This window comes from Rhinatrema bivittatum, chromosome 7, assembly GCF_901001135.1.
Source record: "Rhinatrema bivittatum chromosome 7, aRhiBiv1.1, whole genome shotgun sequence".
NCBI lineage: Eukaryota > Metazoa > Chordata > Amphibia > Gymnophiona > Rhinatrematidae > Rhinatrema > Rhinatrema bivittatum.
The window spans coordinates 15162728-15182155 of NC_042621.1; the positions used below are offsets into that span (position 1 = coordinate 15162728).

At 43.0% G+C, this 19428-nt stretch overlaps 1 protein-coding gene across 1 annotated transcript in view; it reads right to left on the reverse strand.

The window, feature by feature from the left end:
* VAT1L (vesicle amine transport 1 like) overlaps positions 1-19428 on the reverse strand; it is a 103765-nt gene that overhangs the window by 60361 nt on the left and 23976 nt on the right. Inside the window, exons 4-5 of the mRNA XM_029608169.1 lie at positions 15788-15930; positions 11188-11291 (exon numbers count right to left, since the gene is read on the reverse strand). Coding sequence (XP_029464029.1) covers positions 11188-11291; positions 15788-15930 — 247 coding nt within the window. The remainder of the gene's footprint in view (positions 1-11187; positions 11292-15787; positions 15931-19428) is intronic.

Genomic DNA, 19428 nt, shown 5'->3' on the forward strand with positions numbered 1-19428 from the left:
TTGCTTATTATTGGGCGATTTTTGCTGTCAATCGCGTTTTTTGGGGGCTTGGTGGGTGGTACTTGAGCCCAGCTGTCCCCGTCATTGGCTGCTGCTGCCGATGAGGCCTGACCACGAGGAGAACTGAGTGCAAGCAAGTGTCTGGTGATCATGGAAGGTTTTATGCACCAGGGCAGGCTTGAACCCTGAAGGGAGAGAAGCACTTAACCGGCAACAATCAAAAAGAAGAGGGACATGAGTGTGGGGGCCAGACATGTGCTGGGGGAAGAGAGATGAGTGTGTGGGGGACAGACATGTGCTTGGGCTTGTTTTTTTTTTGGAAAATAGCACTTGGAATATTATATATTTTTAATATAAATGAAAGGTTTTCATGAGATAGGTTGTGTCGTGAAACATTTTATTTATGTACATATTTAAGGAAACATACATAAATTGTCAAAATACGTTTCGTTCAACCTTTAACCTCTGGTTTGCCAGTAGACTGAATTACCGTGTTGTGAAATTATGTTTGTCTAAAAAGTGTGTCACCAACATGAAAAGTTTGGAAAGCTCTGCCCTAAGGGTATGGGACACTGAAACTCTCAGTTCAAGAAAATGAGGACTCACCCAGGACCCTGTGCCACCGGCAAATACACAGAGAGAAAAGGTCACTCATCTGTAAATTTCTTTATTTCACATGGACACTGATTACCTTTGAAGAAATCTGCAAACTTTTTTATTTGAACACCCAGTGTTTCATCTACCATCACATCACCATTTGAGCCAGAAAGAACTCACCTCTGGGGTCACAAGGAGGAAGGAACCGTTGGCACAGGAAGTCAGCCCCAATTTATAAATTATTTTTGTGTGCTCGGAGGAAAAAATGCCCCTTCCAAGAAAAGAGTTACATAAAATGGCACCCCGTACAGGGCTAGAAGGTGGTGGAGATGTACAATCAAGTATTTGCAGTGATAAATCTGATCTTTGGTGACCATGCAGCGTTAACAAGAAGTTTAGTGAAAAGTTGCAAAACTTACATAAATAGCGTTTGTTCCTGCGTTCGAGGTTCAGCGGGAAAGGAAGGATGTGAAGAGGACGTGTATGGCAAGTGTATGATGTCAGTAATGACGTGAGTGAAGCATCACCAATGAGAGAGTATACAACCCGCGATACACTCGCTTCGTCAGCCTCAGGACAAGGAACTGCGTGTGCATGTTAAGCAACCTGATAGAGCAGTGCGTATTGAGCCTTGCCACAGTGGCAGGATGAACATTCACATGAGCAGCCCAAAACATCGAACCCAATGAAAGCCCAGCAAGTGATCAAAGCCCAACACTAGCGGATTGCAATCGAACAATGTCTAGTGCAAGGCAAAATACCAGTGATGGTACCTCAGCAAAATACCAGTGATGGTACCTCAGCAAGACTGCATCATGGCCTAAAAACCCTTGATACCTCAGGCCAGTTCCTGCGGGCTTAGTCTGCCTCACCAAATCAACGATGGGGTGGCTATCCAAGTGACCAGAGGTCAGTGGGTAATTGATGCCTTGCTTCCCATCAGCGGACCAGGGTTCGCGTACGGCCTAACAGGTCTGGCCTGTCCCGTTCAGTATCAGGGAGGACTGCAGTTGTCTCTGTCAGGGTGTGGCTCCATTTTGGCTGAGTAGTGCGTGGACTGCAGAGTATGCCAGCGATCACAGGCAGTGAATATCAACTGTTATTGGTGCAACGCGGCTTTGTTCATGGAGGTTGGGGCGGGTTCCGGAGGGACTATTTAGTGGAAAGGAGGCCCCATGACTGGGAGTGCATTTGAGCCGATGGCAGGGCAGTGACGAGTAGAACAAATCTCGCCAGTAGGATCTGAACAAGGCTGGAGAATGGGCATCAGACTTGAAGACCCTCCACAGGATCTTCTCCCCGGGACACAGGGGCAGGCTGGGTAACTGTATAAAGTCTATAGGAACTCAGGTACGACTGTTTCAACCTCTACAGGATTTCCCTTCCCAGAGTATGGGACACAAACTCTCAGTTCAGGAGAATGAGGAATCACCCAGGACCCTGAACCACCGGCACATACAGAGAGAAAAGGTCACTCATCTGTAAATTTCTTTATTCACATGGACACTGATTACCTTTGAAGAAATCAGTAAGCTTTTTTATTTGAACACCCAGACCTGTGTCCTGTTTCATCTACCATCACATTTATTTATTTAATCAGTTTTATATACCGATGTTTGGTATTTACCTTCACAACGGTTCACATTTTCTTTATATAATCAATAAAGTAAAAGAAAATACAATCCTAATATTAAAAATTTAAAAAGTTGATAAAAATTAAGACTATAAAAGTGTATAGATAAGCATTAAAATTAACAAAAAATAATAAATAGAAGAAATTGTTAACAATTAATTAATTAATTCAGTAACGTAAAACAATAAAATAGAATAAATTACTGGCTAACATCTGTTCCGTACGCTTGTTCAAAAAGCCAAGTTTTTAATGCTTTTTTTAAAACATTTCAAATCTTTCTGGAGTCTTAGCTCGACAGGTAAGGTATTCCACAATTTCGGTCCAGCTAATGAAACAGCTCTTTCTCTGACAGAAGTAAGTTTAGCAAATGCAACGGATGGAATAGTAAGGAAACCTTTATTTGCTGAGCGCAAGTTTTGTTGAGGTGTATGAATACGTATAACTGCGTTCATCCAATCGACGTGATCAGAATAAATTGCCTTATGTATTAAACATAATGTTTTGTATTTAATTCTACACTCGACTGGCAACCAGTGAAGTGCAATTAAGACAGGAGTTATGTGATCTTTTTTATTAACCCCTGTAAAGATTCTAGCAGCAGAAGTCTGCAGTATTTGAAGCGGACGAATTGATGCTTGTGGAAGACCGAGATATAAGGAATTGCAGTAATCTATATTGGTGAATATTAAGGACTGAAGGACTGTTCTAAACTCGTTATGATTCAAAAGAGGTTGTAGGCATCGGAGTATTAACAGTTTGTAATACCCTTCCTGTATTTTTATGGAAATATGTTTTTTAAGGCTGAGTTCTGGAACAAGTCAAATGCCTGGATCACAATTTGAGTCAACAAGCTACAAACTGACAAAGGAAAACACGTCACGCCCTGGTTCAGAAACACTAGCCCCCCCCCCTCCCTTACCCAGAAAGGACTCACCCCTGGGGTCACAAGGAGGAGGGAACAGTTGGCAAAGGAAGACAGCCCCAATTTATAAATTCATTTTTGTACCTGAAAGGAAAAATGCCTCTTCCAAGAAAAAGGTTGTATTTGTTTGAGATTTGTCAATATCGTGCGATAATGCAAATTTAGTGCACATGAAAAATCAAAATTGGCATTTAATGTGCAATTATTGTAGCTTAGTAAATAGGCACCTTTATTACATATTATAGAGAAAATAAGCTAATGATAAAATCACCTCAATGGACTTTACAGTTAGTGCATGTGAAAAACATCCATTCAGGTGTCTGATCTGTATGTGGGTATTTCCTCTGGCCTTGGACCAGTTCAAAGCTGGCATGCTGCATGTAGAGTCACAGAACGACCCCCAGCCCTGATTACTGATAGCCTGGAATATGGCCCCAACACTGAGGTTCCAGCCTGGTCTTCAGGGGATTCAAAAGGTATGTTGGACACCTGGAAAACATTCCTGGCATTTAGATGGCTAGCAGGCCAAGTGATGATGCCTATTTATTTATTTATGCTTTTTATATACTGCTGTTCCAACAGAAGATCACAATGGTTTACATAAATTGCCTTCTATTACATTTTATAGTATTGCACTAACAGGTTCTTATTTAAAGTAATGGTATCTATTTTAATACTATTGATTAATTGAAACATTCAAAGTTAACAATTTAATATTGATCTTTACTGTTTCAGTTTGGAATAGTTTTTAGTCAGATATTTTGTGATGTGCTGAGAAGAAGTAATATTTCTGGAATAATTATGTTCATTAAGTGGCTTATTTGAAATCTCTTTACATTAGTTCATAGGCTTTTCTGAAGAGCCAGGTTTTAAGTTCTTGCTTGAATTTCTTTTTTTCCATTAACACTTATTGATTCAGGTAGATCGTTCCATAGTTTGGGTTCTCCTATTGTGAACATTCGTTCTCTTATTTGTGTTAGATGAGTGTTCAGATTTTAAGGAACTGTAAGAAGATTTTTGTTTTGCGATTTGAGATCTCTTTGTGGGCTGTAGATAGTTATTGTTATTCCTGGAAGAGATGGATCATAGTGGTTTATAATATTAAAGATGAGGGATAAAACTTTGTAATGGATTCTGAATTTTATTGGAAGCCAGTGAAGGTCGGTTAGAGAAGGGATAATATGATCAAATTTTCTAGTTCCTATAAGGAGTCTTGCTGAAGCATTTTGGAGAAGTTGTAGTGGTTTAATTGTGCTTGTGGGAAGGCCCAACAGAAGTGAGTTGCAATAGTCCAGGTCTGGAATCATCAGCATATATGAAAAATTTCATGTTCAGATTTTCTAAGAAAGAGCATATTGGTAGGAGGTAGATGTTGAATAGGATTGCCGAGAGTGCTGAGCCTTGTGGAGGAACTCCTGTGCCTATTGAAAATATGTTTGATATTTGGTTGTTCAGTTTTACTTGAAAATTTCTATTCTTAAGGAAAGAAGAAAACCATTTGTGAACTTTTCCATCAATTCCAAGTTTTTTTAGTTGTTGGCAGAGTTGATGATGGTCCACAGAATCAAATGATGCTTTTAAGTCTAGTAGAACCAGTAAATATGATTCATTATGATCAAATCCTTTTAGTATGTTGTTTGTTAGGGATATGAGTGGAGTTTTAGTTGAATTTTTTTTTCTAAATCCAAATTGGTTTGGGAATAGAATATTGTCATCCAGGTGGTTTTCTAATTGAGATAAAACTGCTTTTTCTAATGCTTTTGAGATGAAAGGTAAGCTTGAGATTGGTCTGTAGTTGTCCCAGTCATCTAATTTTCCAGTTTGATTTTTTAAAGTTGGTTTCACAATAGCTTGTTTTGCCATCTTGGGGGCTCTTCCTTGTGTTAGAGAGCAGTTTATTATTGTTATGATTATTGGTGTTTACTTTTTTAAGGGTATTAGTTGGGATAGGATATAGTGGGTGGGATGCAGGTTATCACTTTATTGATTATCTGATTCACTTTGAGTTTTGATACTGTGTTGAAAGAAGTCCAATTTGGTTTGGCAGGATGAGTTTCTGAGTTATCTCGTTGATGGGTATTGAAGAATTGTGACTTGAGAGTATTTATTTTATGCAAAAGATAGTTTGCATAATCATCACATGAGGTTTTTGTGAAGTCATAGTTATTTGAAGCGGAGGATGTTGGTTCTTACTGATTCATAGAGTAGTTGGTTCTTACTGTTTCATAGAGTAGTTTAGATTACTCCATGAATTTGATTAGCATAGTATTGTTTTTTTGTTTTATTTATTAGTTCTCAATATTTAGATAGTTGTAATTTGTATTTTGCAAGGTTTTCTGTTGATCATTTTTTTCTCCATTGCTTCTCATATTTTTCTTAGGGTTTGTTTTGTACATCATAAGTCTTCGTTGTACCATGGTTTCTTTTGTTCTGAATAGTTTTCATTTTTGTGGAGGTTTTTTTCTTGTTCATCGGCTATTTCGTTGATGGATTTTTGTCAGAGAATAAAAGGTGATGAGGGGGAGGAGTCAAGATGGCTGCTTGGTAGCAGCACGTTTCAGCAGCTCCCATTCAAGTTTCTTTGTTGAAAGCTTTTTGACTTTACAATATGCCCCCTAAGCGAAACGGGAAAGTAAGGGTCTTTCCCTCCACACCCCTTTCTCCCACCAGGACAAAGGACCATCGCTGAATGCGCTCAACCTTACCCAAAACAGGAGAGGCCGATCCCCGCTGACGAGTTTGGCAAGGAAGCCGCCATCTCGCCTGGGGAACTTTCATTGAGCCTTCCTTTACTAAGGTCTCCACAGGCGATTTCGTCAATTTTGCCGCTAGAATCTGCGTTGGAACCGCCGAGAGTATCAAGCTCGGGGGAAACCATGGAGGGAGCAGCAGCAAGCAAGGTGACTGATGAAGAAACAGCAGAGCAAGGAGGCATTACAGCCATGAGTTTGCTGGAAAATTTGAATTCTCATCAGTATGGTGGTAAGTCTGTTTTGTCTAATCCTAGAAGTGATGCTTTATTACATGGGTCAATACAGACACAGGAACAGCAACTAGAACTGGTTCTGCCTGCCAAGCCGCCTGTGGTTATTTTGGTCTCAATTTCAGGCCGATACAGTACAGTGCACTTCGGTGGAGCGCACTGTTAACGCGCGTTTTTGACGCGCTAGCTTTACCCCTTATTCAGTAAGGGGTAATAGCGTGTCGAAAACGCGCGTCCAACCCCCCTGAAACTAATAGCGCCTGCAACATGCAAATGCATGTTGATGGCCCTATTAGTTATTCCCGTGCGATACAGAAAGTAAAATGTGTAGCCAAGCTGCACATTTTACTTTCAGAAATTAATGCCTGCCCAAAGGCTGGCGATAATTTCTGCCGGCGCCGGGGAAGTGCACAGAAAAGCAGTAAAAACTGCTTTTCTGTGCACCCTCCAACTTAATATCTTGGTGATATTAAGTTGGAGGCCCCAAAAGGAAAAAAAAAGGAAAAATAAATAAATAAATAGGGCCGCGGGTCGGAAGATGGACGCTCAATTATGCCGGCGTCCATTTTCCAAACCTGTGGCTGTCAGCGGGTTTGAGAACCAGCGCTGGCAAAATTGAGCGTTGGCTGTCAAACCCGCTGACAGCCGCCGCTCCTGTCAAAAAGGAGGCGCTAGGGACGCCGGAAGGAGTGGAGAGAATGAGACGGGATCTAAGGAAACTGGAAGAGTGGTCGAAGATATGGCAGCTGAGATTCAATGCCAAGAAGTGCAAAGTCATGCATATGGGGAGCGGAAATCCGAATGAACTGTATTCGATGGGGGGGGGAAAGGCTGACGTGCACGGAGCAGGAGAGGGACCTTGGGGTGATAGTGTCTAATGATATGAAGTCTGCGAAACAATGCGACAAGGCGATAGCAAAAGCCAGAAGAATGCTGGGCTGCATAGAGAGAGGAATATCGAGTAAGAAAAGGGAAGTGATTATTCCCTTGTACAGGTCCTTGGTGAGGCCTCACCTGGAGTACTGTGTTCAGTTCTGGAGACCGTATCTACAAAAAGACAAAGACAAAATGGAAGCGGTACAGAGAAGGGCGACCAGGAAGGTGGAGGATCTTCATCGGATGACGTACGAGGAGAGATTGAAGAATCTAAATATGTACACCCTGGAGGAAAGGAGGAGCAGAGGAGATATGATACAGACTTTCAGATACTTGAAAGGTTTTAATGATCCAAAGGCAACGACAAACCTTTACCATAAGAAAAAAATCAGCAGAACCAGGGGTCACGATTTGAAGCTCCAGGGAGGAAGATTCAGAACCAATGTCAGGAAGTATTTCTTCACGGAGAGGGTGGTGGATGCCTGGAATGCCCTTCCGGAGGAAGTGGTGAAGACCAGAACTGTGAAGGACTTCAAAGGGGCGTGGGATAAACACTGTGGATCCATAAAGTCAAGAGGCCGCCAATGAAGAGTGGGTGACTCGCCAGAATGATGGCTACTGCCTGGAGTCAATACCCTTAGTCTATAAACATACACATGGTTACTGTGTCTCCAACATCGCTCTAAGCTTCAACAGCAAGAGGAAATGTGGAAAAAAGGATTTGCACTCACAAAGACGGAGCAGCTGGCTTGTTACGGCGGTTACTACCCCAAACCAAATATCCAAATTACTACCTCCACCTTCCTCTATTCCTGATGCCTTTCAACTAGCTTGATCACTCCATTCTTATACCTCACTTTCAATGCATATCCAGCATAGTTCTCTGCTTCAACAGCAGGGGAAAAGAAAAACTGTTACTTCACACATCCAGCAGAGCTCTCTGCTTAAATGGCAGGGGAGAAGAAAAAAGGGTTCGCACTCACAAAGCGGGGAGTAGCTGGCTTGTTACGGCGGTTACTACCCCAAACCAAATGTACCTGATACTTCACTCTCGACGCATATCCAGCATGGCTCTCTGCTTCAACGGCATGGGAGAAAGACTGATACATCACGAATTTCCAGCATAGCTCTCTGCTTCAACGGCAGGGGAAAAGAAAAACTGATACTTCACGCATATCCAGCATAACTTCAACGGCAGGGGAGAAGAAAAAAGGATTCACACTCACAAAGCGGGGAGTAGCTGGCTTGTTACGGCGGTTACTACCCCAAACCAAATGTGCCTGATACTTCACTTTCGATGCATATCCAGCATAGCTCTCTGCTTCAACGGCATGGGAGAAAGACTGATACATCACGAATTTCCAGCATAGCTCTCTGCTTCGACGGCAGGGGAGAAGAAAAAAACTGATACCTCACGCATATCCAGCATAGCTCCCTGCTTCAACGGCAGGGGAGAAGATAAACAACCAATAAGGGCTGTATAACATAATCTGGGTAAAAACAAATAAGCATGGGTGTAGCTTGCTTATTGCGGCGGTTACTACCCCTACTACCTCTAACTAATCAAGCTAGATATTTCACTTGGATGCAGCTCCATCACCGCTCTCTACATTAATGGCGGGGGTGGAAGGGAATTAGAACCAAGAGCTAAGAGAAACAGATAAGTATGGGAGAAGAAATGAGGGAAGCTTGCTGGGCAGACTGGATGGGCCATTTGGTCTTCTTCTGCCGTCATTTCTATGTTCTATATTTCTATGAAATGATTTAAAGATCTATATGATCTGTTTTCCTTTTTCTGTGCAAAGATATGAATGCTTTGTAATTATTTGGAAACCTAATAAAAAAAGAAAATTAAAAAGGTGATGAAATATTGTTTATATCTGAATCTAAAATGTATGTTTAATATGTTCTTACAGAATTTTGGGATCTACTTTTTTTCTGTATTTGATAGTTTGATTATATTTAGTTTTTATTTGTTGTGAGGTTTGGAGTGTAATATTAGCTTTGATTAGTTGATGGTCTGTCCATGGTATAATTTTTTGGGATAGACTGATTTGGCAGAAATTTTGATTGGCAAAAATAATGTCAAGGATATGGCCTGCTTTGTGTGTTGGTTTAGTTACAAACTGGGTCCATCCCATGGCTTTCATTGTGTCGAGGAATATTTTACATGAGTTGGATTTAGGTGTGTTATCTATATGTAGGCTGAAGTTTCCTGCAATTATGGTTGTTTCTGGGTTTGGGAATGATTTTGTGAAGATTTCAATTAAAGGTGAACAATCTTTTAGGAGTGTTCCTGGTGGGCTGTATGTTAGACCAATATGTATTTTTTTTGTGATTTAAGTATTGCCACTTCATATGGTGGCTTTATTTCAGTTTTGTATGGTTTGAGTTTAAGTTCTTTTTTGCAAATTATTAGGAGGCCGTCTCCTTTTCTTTTAGGTCTGGGAAAATGAACATTTCATGGTTTGGACATTCAATTTGGTTTAGAAGAACATTGTCAGAGTCTTTTAGCCATGTTTCAGTTATACAGAATATGGAGGGGTACAGATCTTCTATTAGGTCATTTATAAGTGGTATTTTTTTTTTTGCTAGGAATTGTACATTTAGTAGTAGAAATGTTAATATAAGGATTGGGAGGATTTCAGTGAAATTGTTGTTACACTTTGGATAAATCAGATTACAGTAATTTCTTCTGATTTTTTTTTGTTTTTTCATCAGATATCTGCAATTTCTTTTGTTTGATATTTTTTTCAATGGATAAAGATGTCTCCATGTTCAAGGTTTTATATTTTATTGAGTTTGAGGTAGTTGAATTTGTCTACATTTTTCTTCTTTGAGGATTTATTCAACTTTCAGGCAGCACTTCAGGTTCACACGAAGGGGCATGCCCCTTCATGCGTGCGCCAGCTGGCACAAGTGCCTCCGGTGCTTCGCCAAAGTTTAAATTGTTTGCCAGTGCTGCTGTTGCGTGGGCTCTGGGAAGGAGGGAGGGAGGGAGGGATCTTCCCCTTAGTGCCAGCCCTCTTGTGCTTCTCCGCCCGGAGGTTTCACCCATGGGGGGGGGAGTGCCTCCTCACCCCTGACACAGATCCCTCAGCCTTTGACTGTGGCAGCTGTGCAGGCCTCCTACCTGCCTCTTACGGTGCTCCGCCGAAGTTGGATCCCGATAGAAGACTCGTGAGCTTTTAAATCCTTTGATGTGGAAGTCTTGAAGCTCTGTGCTAGTTCTGTAAGTAGAAGTTGTGTCTCAGGTATTGACCGTTTGCCCATGAACAGGAATTACTGTTGAAACTGGTCTGGACTGGGTAAGTGGACTAGACTTAAGTTTTGCCCCAATTGGAAGTGTTTACCTCCTTGCTTGAAGTTACCTGTTCAGTTATACCTGCAAGTACATCATAAGTCACCTTTTCTAATAATAAACCGCCATGGAGACACCACTCCCATTATGGTTTGTACTGGAAGGGCTTCCAAACTGACAGTACGATAACTTCCAAAAGGACGATGTTAGAAGGGATGAGGTCCACTACTACTATTAATTACATGTGTATTTACTATACCAATGGTCAATAAGGTCACTTGATCAACATCACTTACAGAATTTCTAGTCTGAGCATGATTTGAACCCTGTCCAAAGAGTTCTAGCTCATAGTTCATTGTTCTGGTATGCCATAGGCCACATCTCCTTGCTTCCTTCAGTGAAGACCATACAGCTACTGCTACCTACTGCCATTACAGTGACAGTTATCTGTAGAATGCCCAACCAGCACTTGCTTTCAGCATGTTGAAGCATAGTTGAATGTACACGCTCTGATTTAGTACATACTGTGGTTTAGCATTCCCTGCATCCAGTCTTTCCATTCCTTTACTTATGCAATGGGCCTCAGAAAGAAGGAATACTGTACAGGTACAAACAATTTACTAGCCATGTTAGCTATAGTCACGAAATGAGAGAAGTTGCTCAATGAATTCAGCCCACATATTCAGCTGTGGCATTTAAACCAGAGCAATGCTTGCCCCCATTGTTGGGTAAAACCAGGAAAGGAACGCAAGACCCTGATTCCAAAAGAGGCTCTTCCTTTTACACCATCCTGCCAAAATGGTAGCTGAACACAGTCCTTTGCATTGCATTTCTAAAACATGTCATACAATGTCTGAATCACATTTCCTACTTACCGTACAAAATGTAAGTGCCAAGTGGTTTGAGAAGCCCCAGGCCTTTTCCTGTGTTTTCCCCGCACAAGCAATCCAGAACAATATCTACACCATCTGACGAGATCCTGAAATGGTGAGAAAAGTGGAACCTGTACATTCATTGTCACCGAGTGTAACTGCATTTGCTGGGCTATTTACTTTGAGACTGTAATAGCAAACATGACACTTTGGTTGCTCCCTGTCAGGCTAGAGCTGTTGTATAATAACATGGTTCCATGAGCATCCGATTTAGGGTTTATTTTAATTAGTTCCTGTGTAAACACATGATCTGAGGATACGGCTGAAAAGCAGCTGTGTATATTGCTAAGCAACATGCCAGCATCCTCAGCTAGGACAAAATGATAACAAACATTGCTTAGGCTGCGAACTGCTAGAATAAAAATGCATGTATAACCCTTTAGACTGTATACTGAAAATACACGATGGGAGAGCTCCGATGGGCTGCAGTTAAACCATTCAACTTTCTCCCTGGCGATTCTGGAGGGAACAGGGCTGCACATACTGTATGTGTCTGGTTTACGGATGTAAGTAGCTGCAAGAAAAACCTGTTTAAGGAAAGGGGGGAGGCGGCTGGATAAAACCCTCTAGAAGTGAGTGTGATTTTTTTTCTTTCTTCCTCTGTGAATAGTTGTCCATGGGAGAAAGGCCAGCCTGTGCTATGCCAGGACTGACTGTTTGAAAAGAAAAGGACCATACATCGGGAAGCTGTAATACAGCCACGTGTTCATACACGGGCACATTTTAAAAGAAGCGCACGCAGTTCCCGTGGTGCACACATGGATGCGCCAATTTCATAACACGCGTGTGTGTGTTATAAAATCCGATACCCACACGCACATGATTTTATATTGGCGCACGCATCAGTGCACGGGTGGTGCATAAGGGGAGGGAATTTCTTAAAAAGTGCGCTGCAACGCATTCGGGACATCCCCAGTTCCCTCCCAGTCTGCTCCAATTAAGGAGCGGACTGGCAGGGAACTTCCCTACCCACCCCTTTCTCCCCTCTCCCGTCCTCCCCAACCACAACCCTCATAACTATTAGGGTTTCTTTTGTTTTACAACTTACTTCATCTTCAGAGGTGAAGCAGGCTGTGCGTGCCGGCCAGCGAGTCACCAGGACGGCGCCAAATGACGCTGGCCCCTGCCCCCGCCCAGTCTCCTCCCCGCCCCCACTCCGCCCAGACCCCGCCTCGCCCCCACCCCCTTTATGCTCTGCTGGCACTTCCGCGCGTACCTGCAGACACGCGTGCGGCCGGGTCGTTTTAAAAAATGCGTTCGGTGCATGCTAGGCCCGGCCACGCGTGTGTCTGCCGGGATTTCTGCGTGCCGGCATTTAAAATCGACTTTTCTGTGTCTGGTGATTCTGGAAGGAACAGACTGACTGTGCATATATGCCTTGCATACGGTTGCAAGCACCTGCAATTTGAGTAGTTTTTTTTCTGCTTCTTAACTTATAGCAGCCTATAGATAGAGATCCTGGCTAGACAAACCTGATTGGTTTCTTCAACTGGGTGAATTACATAGCGGGAGGGGGTGCTGGATGTAGTGTGTTTGGATTTCAGAAATGTTTTTCATACTGTTCTGCATAGAAGGTTCATATATGAACTGCGCGGTCTAGCGATGGGACATCAGGTGGTGGACTGAATTAGTAACTGTTTGGGGAATAGAGAACAGACTGATGGCAAATGGAGTTCATTCAGAAGAAAGGTGATGAGAGGAGCGCCTCATGGCTTGGTCCTGGTTCTGTTCATCATCCTTGTGCGTGATATTATAAATAGGGAGGTGCATTCATTTGAAATCAAGCAGGAAATCTGAATGAAAGTTTTGTTTCGTTTTCAAAGCAAAATGAAAGAAAAACAAATAGGGGCGGATTTTAAGAGCCCTGCTCGCGTAAATCCGGGCGGATTTACGCGAGCAGGGCCCCGCGCGCCGGTGCGCCTATTTTACATAGGCCTACCGGCGCGCGCAGAGCCCCGGGACTCGCGTAAGTCCCGGGGTTTTCAGAGGGGGGCGTGTCGGGGGCGGGCCCGATCCGCGCGGCGTTTTCGGGGCGGGAAGTAGCGTTTCAGGGGCGGGTCTGAGGGCGTGGTTACGGCCCGTGGCGGTCCGGGGGTGTGGCCGCGCCCTCCGGACCCGCCCCCAGGTCACGTCCCAGCGCGCTAGCGGCCTGCTGGCGCGCGGGGATTTACGTCTCCCTCCGGGAGGCGTAAATCCCCCAACAAGGTAAGGGGGGGGGGTTTAGACAGGGCCGGGGGGGTGGGTTAGGTAGGGGAAGGGAGGGGAAGGTGAGGGGAGGGCAAAAGAAAGTTCCCTCCGAGGCCGCTCCGATTTCGGAGCGGCCTCGGAGGGAACGGAGGTAGGCTGCGCGGCTTGGCGCGAGCCGGCTATACGGAATCGGTAGCCTTGCGCGCGCCGATCCAGGATTTTAGCGGCTACGCGCGTATCTACTAAAATCCAGCGTACTTTTGTTTGCGCCTGATGCGCCAACAAAAGTACGCCAAATCGCGCTTTTTGAAAATCTACCCCATACTTAATATATTAATGTATTCCCTCCTTCACTGACTGCTGATTAGTCCTTCCACTGTCAGCTGTCAGTGAAAGGACCAATCCCCTTTCAGAAGGCTGTCCTTTCTGAATTCTTTCACTGGTAGTTGACAGTGGAGGGTCCAATTGGCTGCCAGCGATGAAGCAGCCAGCCCCGCTGGAGGAAAGGTAAGGGGTCTTATCCAGCTAGGGTTACCTGGGATGGGGTAGCATTTGAAGGATTCTGGAGGTCTACAGGAGTTCAGAGACTGTTTTACTCCAACTCGGCTAACTTTTATTGAAGGATAGCAGGGGGTTTCCTACTTTGGCTGGGTTTGTGGTTTGCAATACGCGAGAGAATGGTTCACAAAGGGAGGGGGTCCACTCCGGCCCTACTGTTTTTTTAACATATGAGGGAGGGGTAGCAGAGGAATCAGGAAGTGGGGGGATGTTCCACTTCAGCCTGGCTTATATTTTAAATGTGAGGGAAAGAGTCTGGGAACTTTTTTTTAGTGCGGTTTTACAGGTAATGACATGCAAAATGGCTATCGAGCAAAAAAAGCTGTTTAACTCACTCTTTTTGCATGTCATTAGCTTCCTGCATCCTGTGGGGACCGCACGTTTTAAGGCGCGTGTTAAATAAAACCCGTGCTAGAATCTAACTCCGGGTTTTTTGACATCGGCCCCAATGTGTACAAGTTCATTTTGAACTCTCCACAACTATTTTCCACACAGAAGTTTTGCCTGCAAGAAAGCAAATGCAAACTCCCGAGATACTTTTGTACCTGCAATCCCCATCGGCCCTGAATTTAAAAAGGGGAAACTCCATTTTAGAGTTTCCCTTTTGAAAATGAGTTTGCAGGTCTGCAGCTGGACCTGCAGTGTCACCAGTCACTTTCAAACTGTGCTCCCTAATTATTACATTACACTTTGCTGCACATTAACTCATTAATTACACTTGACTGCGCTATTCTAGAAACATCCATCATTTATTAGCATTGAGCAATTATTAAGCAATTGAAGTGTACATTCTTTTATGTTTCTCTCCTCATGTTAAGCCTATAAATTGCCACCATGCGGACAAGCTTTGGATAGTGAAATAAATGCATGAATCCTTTTCTTATTAAAATGTAATGGCTAAAAAATGATTGTGATCCCTACTTAAGAAAGGAAAACCTATTACTTTTTTTCCCCCCATGAATAATTAAGATGAATGTGGAAAAAGGATGACAATCATGAACAAATGCCCTTTTTAAAGAAAAGCAGAAAAAGTTACAGTTGTTAAAAAATATTCTGGTTGAAAATTCTGTATACATTGGCAGCATTCACACTTGAACCTTAGTCACAATTTTTGTTGATTTAAATAATGGTGTGACATATAATGGCATCTGCAAAATGGCTTACTACATTTTAAGAGCAAGAATTGCCTTTAAAACAGTGCAGAATAAACCAGATGACAGTGTGGTCAACCTGTCTGGGTATCAAAGAGACTACAATAGAGTCTTACCAATTCCTATCATTAAACTCATTTGTAGAGAAGATTACAGCTCAATTAAGCAAATTAAAAAAAAAAACCAGCTATTTCTGTGAATCATTCCAATTGTACGATTTCTCTTGGATGGAAACCCTGTCTCTACAGTATCCATCTGTTTAGATACAGTATGAAGATAGCTTTCCAATGGAGACTGGTTCCACTGTATTTAAGATTTTCTCTTTATGTCAGCTGCTCAGGAGCGGAAATAAACAGTGATGAACTCAACAGCAAAAAAATTAGAAAAACAACACACTTATTATCCAAACTCTGTTCATACGTTTGCTGAAATATCCGGATACTCCAACAGTATCAAAATGCACGAGTTTAACAATAGTCTTTGCAAGAGTCCATTTCATTATTCCCAGTGAATCTTAAAAGTAAATGGCAGTGATGCAAACTATCTATAACTTAATTTCAGACTTTTATAAGCACCTTCCAACCAAAGTTAACTAAGATGGTTTACAATATTTAAAAAGCAATTGCAAATGCATAACATTTCTTTACCTTTTTATTTCTTGGACATAATCGGCATTTCTATCAAAGAGGTGAGTTAAAGAATCTTTGATGGCCTCATGTTTGAAAGATGAAGCTGTTCCAAACACAGTTACGTTGGGGATGGTTGAGCAGAGCTGAGCAACAGCTTGGCCCTGTGAACATAGCAGCTCTTTAATTTCTTACGTCCTTGCAATTTTCAGACTGTTATATCAATTATTAAATATCCAGAAATCAAGGCTTGGGCATTATAATCCATTAAATAAATTATCATAGCTAAAAACAATGCAGACCTTGGCCTTCGGTCACCTCATAAGGATTTCAAAGTCATGACTGCTCAATGTTTCTATATCATGCAGAAAAATTGGATAGAGAAAACACCTTTCAGAAAATTGAGATACATACAGGAAGGGGGTCAAGTCAGCTTTGTAAATGTAAATAGCCTGCACAATGCTGACTTTTACAACTGGAAATGATTTAATCCAACTGCACTGAGGATATTGATCCTCTCTGTAGCGCCAGAGTGACTTTACCTGTGAGGGCCAGAAAGGAAGAGTGAGTAACATACAAATCTAATTCTTCCCTTGCCTTCAAATCCATGGGATACTGAATCAGAAACCTCGTCATTTCTCTTATTCATACAATTCCTATTTGGTTTCATGATAACCACCTCAGAGGTGGAAGCACAGAAGACTAGTCAAGTACTGGAAAATGATACCACAGAGGGTGGAGAAATCTCCAGCGCTGGAGACTTAAGAGCAGTTTAGACAAATATTTGGCGGGGATGATACAGCAAGGTAGATTATGCCTGGAAGCAGAGAGTATGCGATACAACCTATGAAGCCTCTTCCAGCTTTATTTAGTTATCATTTTATGATTCTAAGCCTGGACTACTTTCTATGTTCATAATGGACAATTTCCCCTTGCCCATGGAGACGCAAGGTTACTGGGTACTTTCATAATCTGGCATCTCTGCAGCCCTAGCAGCTAGCTTTGAAAGGGAAAATGCATTTGCTTCTCCAGCACACCCCCTTTTTGCCATGGCTAAATATACCTGCCTGTGAGGGGGCACAATTTTCAACTATCTAGCTGGGTAACTTATTAGCTACCTAGCTAGATCCCCCTATAAAACTGTCCTCCCCCCCTCCCCCGCTCCCCATACTGCACTGCAGAGATCCCTACGCAAAGGGTACGAGGGACTCCAACCCCTATCAAGCTGCCCCTACAGTTATACACACCAGTAACAACACAGAACACAGGAAATATCTCAATTTTATGATTTTAGATCTTCACACATTAAAAATCATACTGCCTTTTATTTTTTTTTTAATTGCAAGGTTGATCAGATCGAGCGTAGGACATTTAGAATCTCTGGAGCAGAGCATTTTGCTTTATCAAACTATAACAGAATTCCTCTGCACTTAAGAAACTGGCACCGGCTGCTAAGGCTGTCTCCACGCCCAACCAGAAACGGGAGCAACTATTCTCGGTGTAAGCAATTGCACTGCTTGCTGCCGCTGAGACGCAGTCTTCCTGTGGTCCTGCTTTATTTGTGCAAGACTAAGAGAAGATCACGGTGACAAGAACCGCTCCAGCTTCTAACTCCACTTCTTAAGAAACTGGGTGCATGCAAGATATGCACAGGACTGGGCCTGGGGTGATTGCCCTGTCAAGGAGAGATGGAGACAGCAAGTAAAGGGAGCGATATCAGGGAGGGAAACTAAAGAGGAAGCAGAAGAGTGGAAGGGGGAAGAGAGAAGACAGACAAGCAGGGGAAGAGAAAACAACAGTCTCTGGAACATGAAAACAAAAACAGCAACTGGGAGGAAATAAAAGACAAGAGAGAGAGAGAGAGAGACAGCCTACATAAAAAGAGAACCAGGTGAGTAAAATGAAAAGTAGAGCATGCCCATGCAGTTCAATGTACCAGGTGGCAGGGGCCGCCATGTTCAAGCAGACTGGCGGGATGAGCGTGTTGAGAGGGGGCTTCACTATGGGGAAAGGAGGTAGCCTTGAGGGTACTTGGAGGGAGTGCCGGGGCGGGTAAGGGGGGGGGGGGTCCTTCTTTCAGCAGGGTATTTTTCTCCTGCTAACCGGACCCCTTTTGAGCTGACTGGTGCAAGGAGTAGAACAAATTATTTTCTGAAATAGCCTTCTGCCTTTTCTGCTTCCTCTATGTTTGTTAGTCAGAACCAATCAGAACATGTTCACAGCCCTAATTAATAAGCAAGGGGCAGGACCTCTTTGGGCTCCCTCTCAGAGTTGGCTGCATGCCAGTCTTCAGACATGCACCGACTGCAAACCATGCTCAGCCTGGGGGCTTGGAGGAGCCCAGATACAGTCTAATAAGTTAGGCTGCTCCTAACCTCTCAGTCTTCTACAGCAATGGGCTTGGAAATATTTTTCTTAGTCATAACTGCCTTTCATTGCACCAAAGTGCTTAACTTTAAGGTTCCATTCTCAACCAGCAGTAAAACCCCTTTATGGATGATGATGGAGGTGTGTGTGGGGGGGGGTTAAGGGCAATACACAGTGGCTGTCTTTTCTAACAAATCCATTAAAGCATCCAAAATGCCATGAGTTGTTCATGCAATCCTATCTAAACATGCTGGTGCCATCATTTCCTTCTGTGGCATTACAGCAGCATCCCCTTAACAGAGGAATAACCAACCATTAGCATTCTATCATATCTTGCACTAACCAACTTCTGATTAAAAAAAAGGAAACATCTATTATAGATTACATGCCAGTGACTTCCTGCTGGTAGAGGACAAGCTTTGTGTAATTTGCTTTTACTATGGATTGCGCGTTAAGCTGCCTGTTATTTCATTCTTGCCCCATGGCACACGGCTGAAAATGGGATCCGGGTCGCCAAATAACCTTTGCACTAAAGAAATATATAATTAAGACAAACAGAACGGAGGTGGCACGTTAATGCACGGCGTATTTACTGCCCGCTTTGAATGCAGGGCCTGGAACCATGCAGCTACCCAAGGCAGTAAACAAATTGTTATAAGCATTTTGCTTTATACTCTTCAGTGAAATCGACCAGTTTTTAGTCATCTTGGGAACAGCATCTTTAGCATGTGCTTCCCAGCATGCATTTGCTTTCACATCGCGGTCCCATCGGTGCACAGATGTGCCAGGGGGTGGGCAGCTCCAGTCCTGGAATGCCTCAAACAGCTCTGGTTTTCAGGACGTGCACAATGAATATGCATGAGATACATTTTCATACAGTAGAGGCAGTGCATGCAAATATACCTCTTGCCTATTCACTGTGGATATCCTGAAAACCAGATCTGTCTGTGGCATTCTAGGACCGGCGTTGCCTACTTAATAAGGAATTCACTATTCCTATGTGTGCGGGTATATGTGAAGGGGGGCAGGGGGTTGTGATTTTGAGGCATTTCCCCTTGCCTGCAAGGTATGATTAAGGTGTCTTCTGCAAAACTACCACAGCATTTACAATGGAAGCAGCACATGGGTATGCTAATAGCAAAAAAAGACAGCTGGGGGGATTTCAGATGCTTCTACTCATGGATGTTTAGGTTCCGCTGCTCGTCAGGAATGACCACTAGCCTCAATCTCTGGACACATCAGGGGCACGTCCACATGATGGTGGCTGAAATTTGGAATGAGAGATGACACGTTGG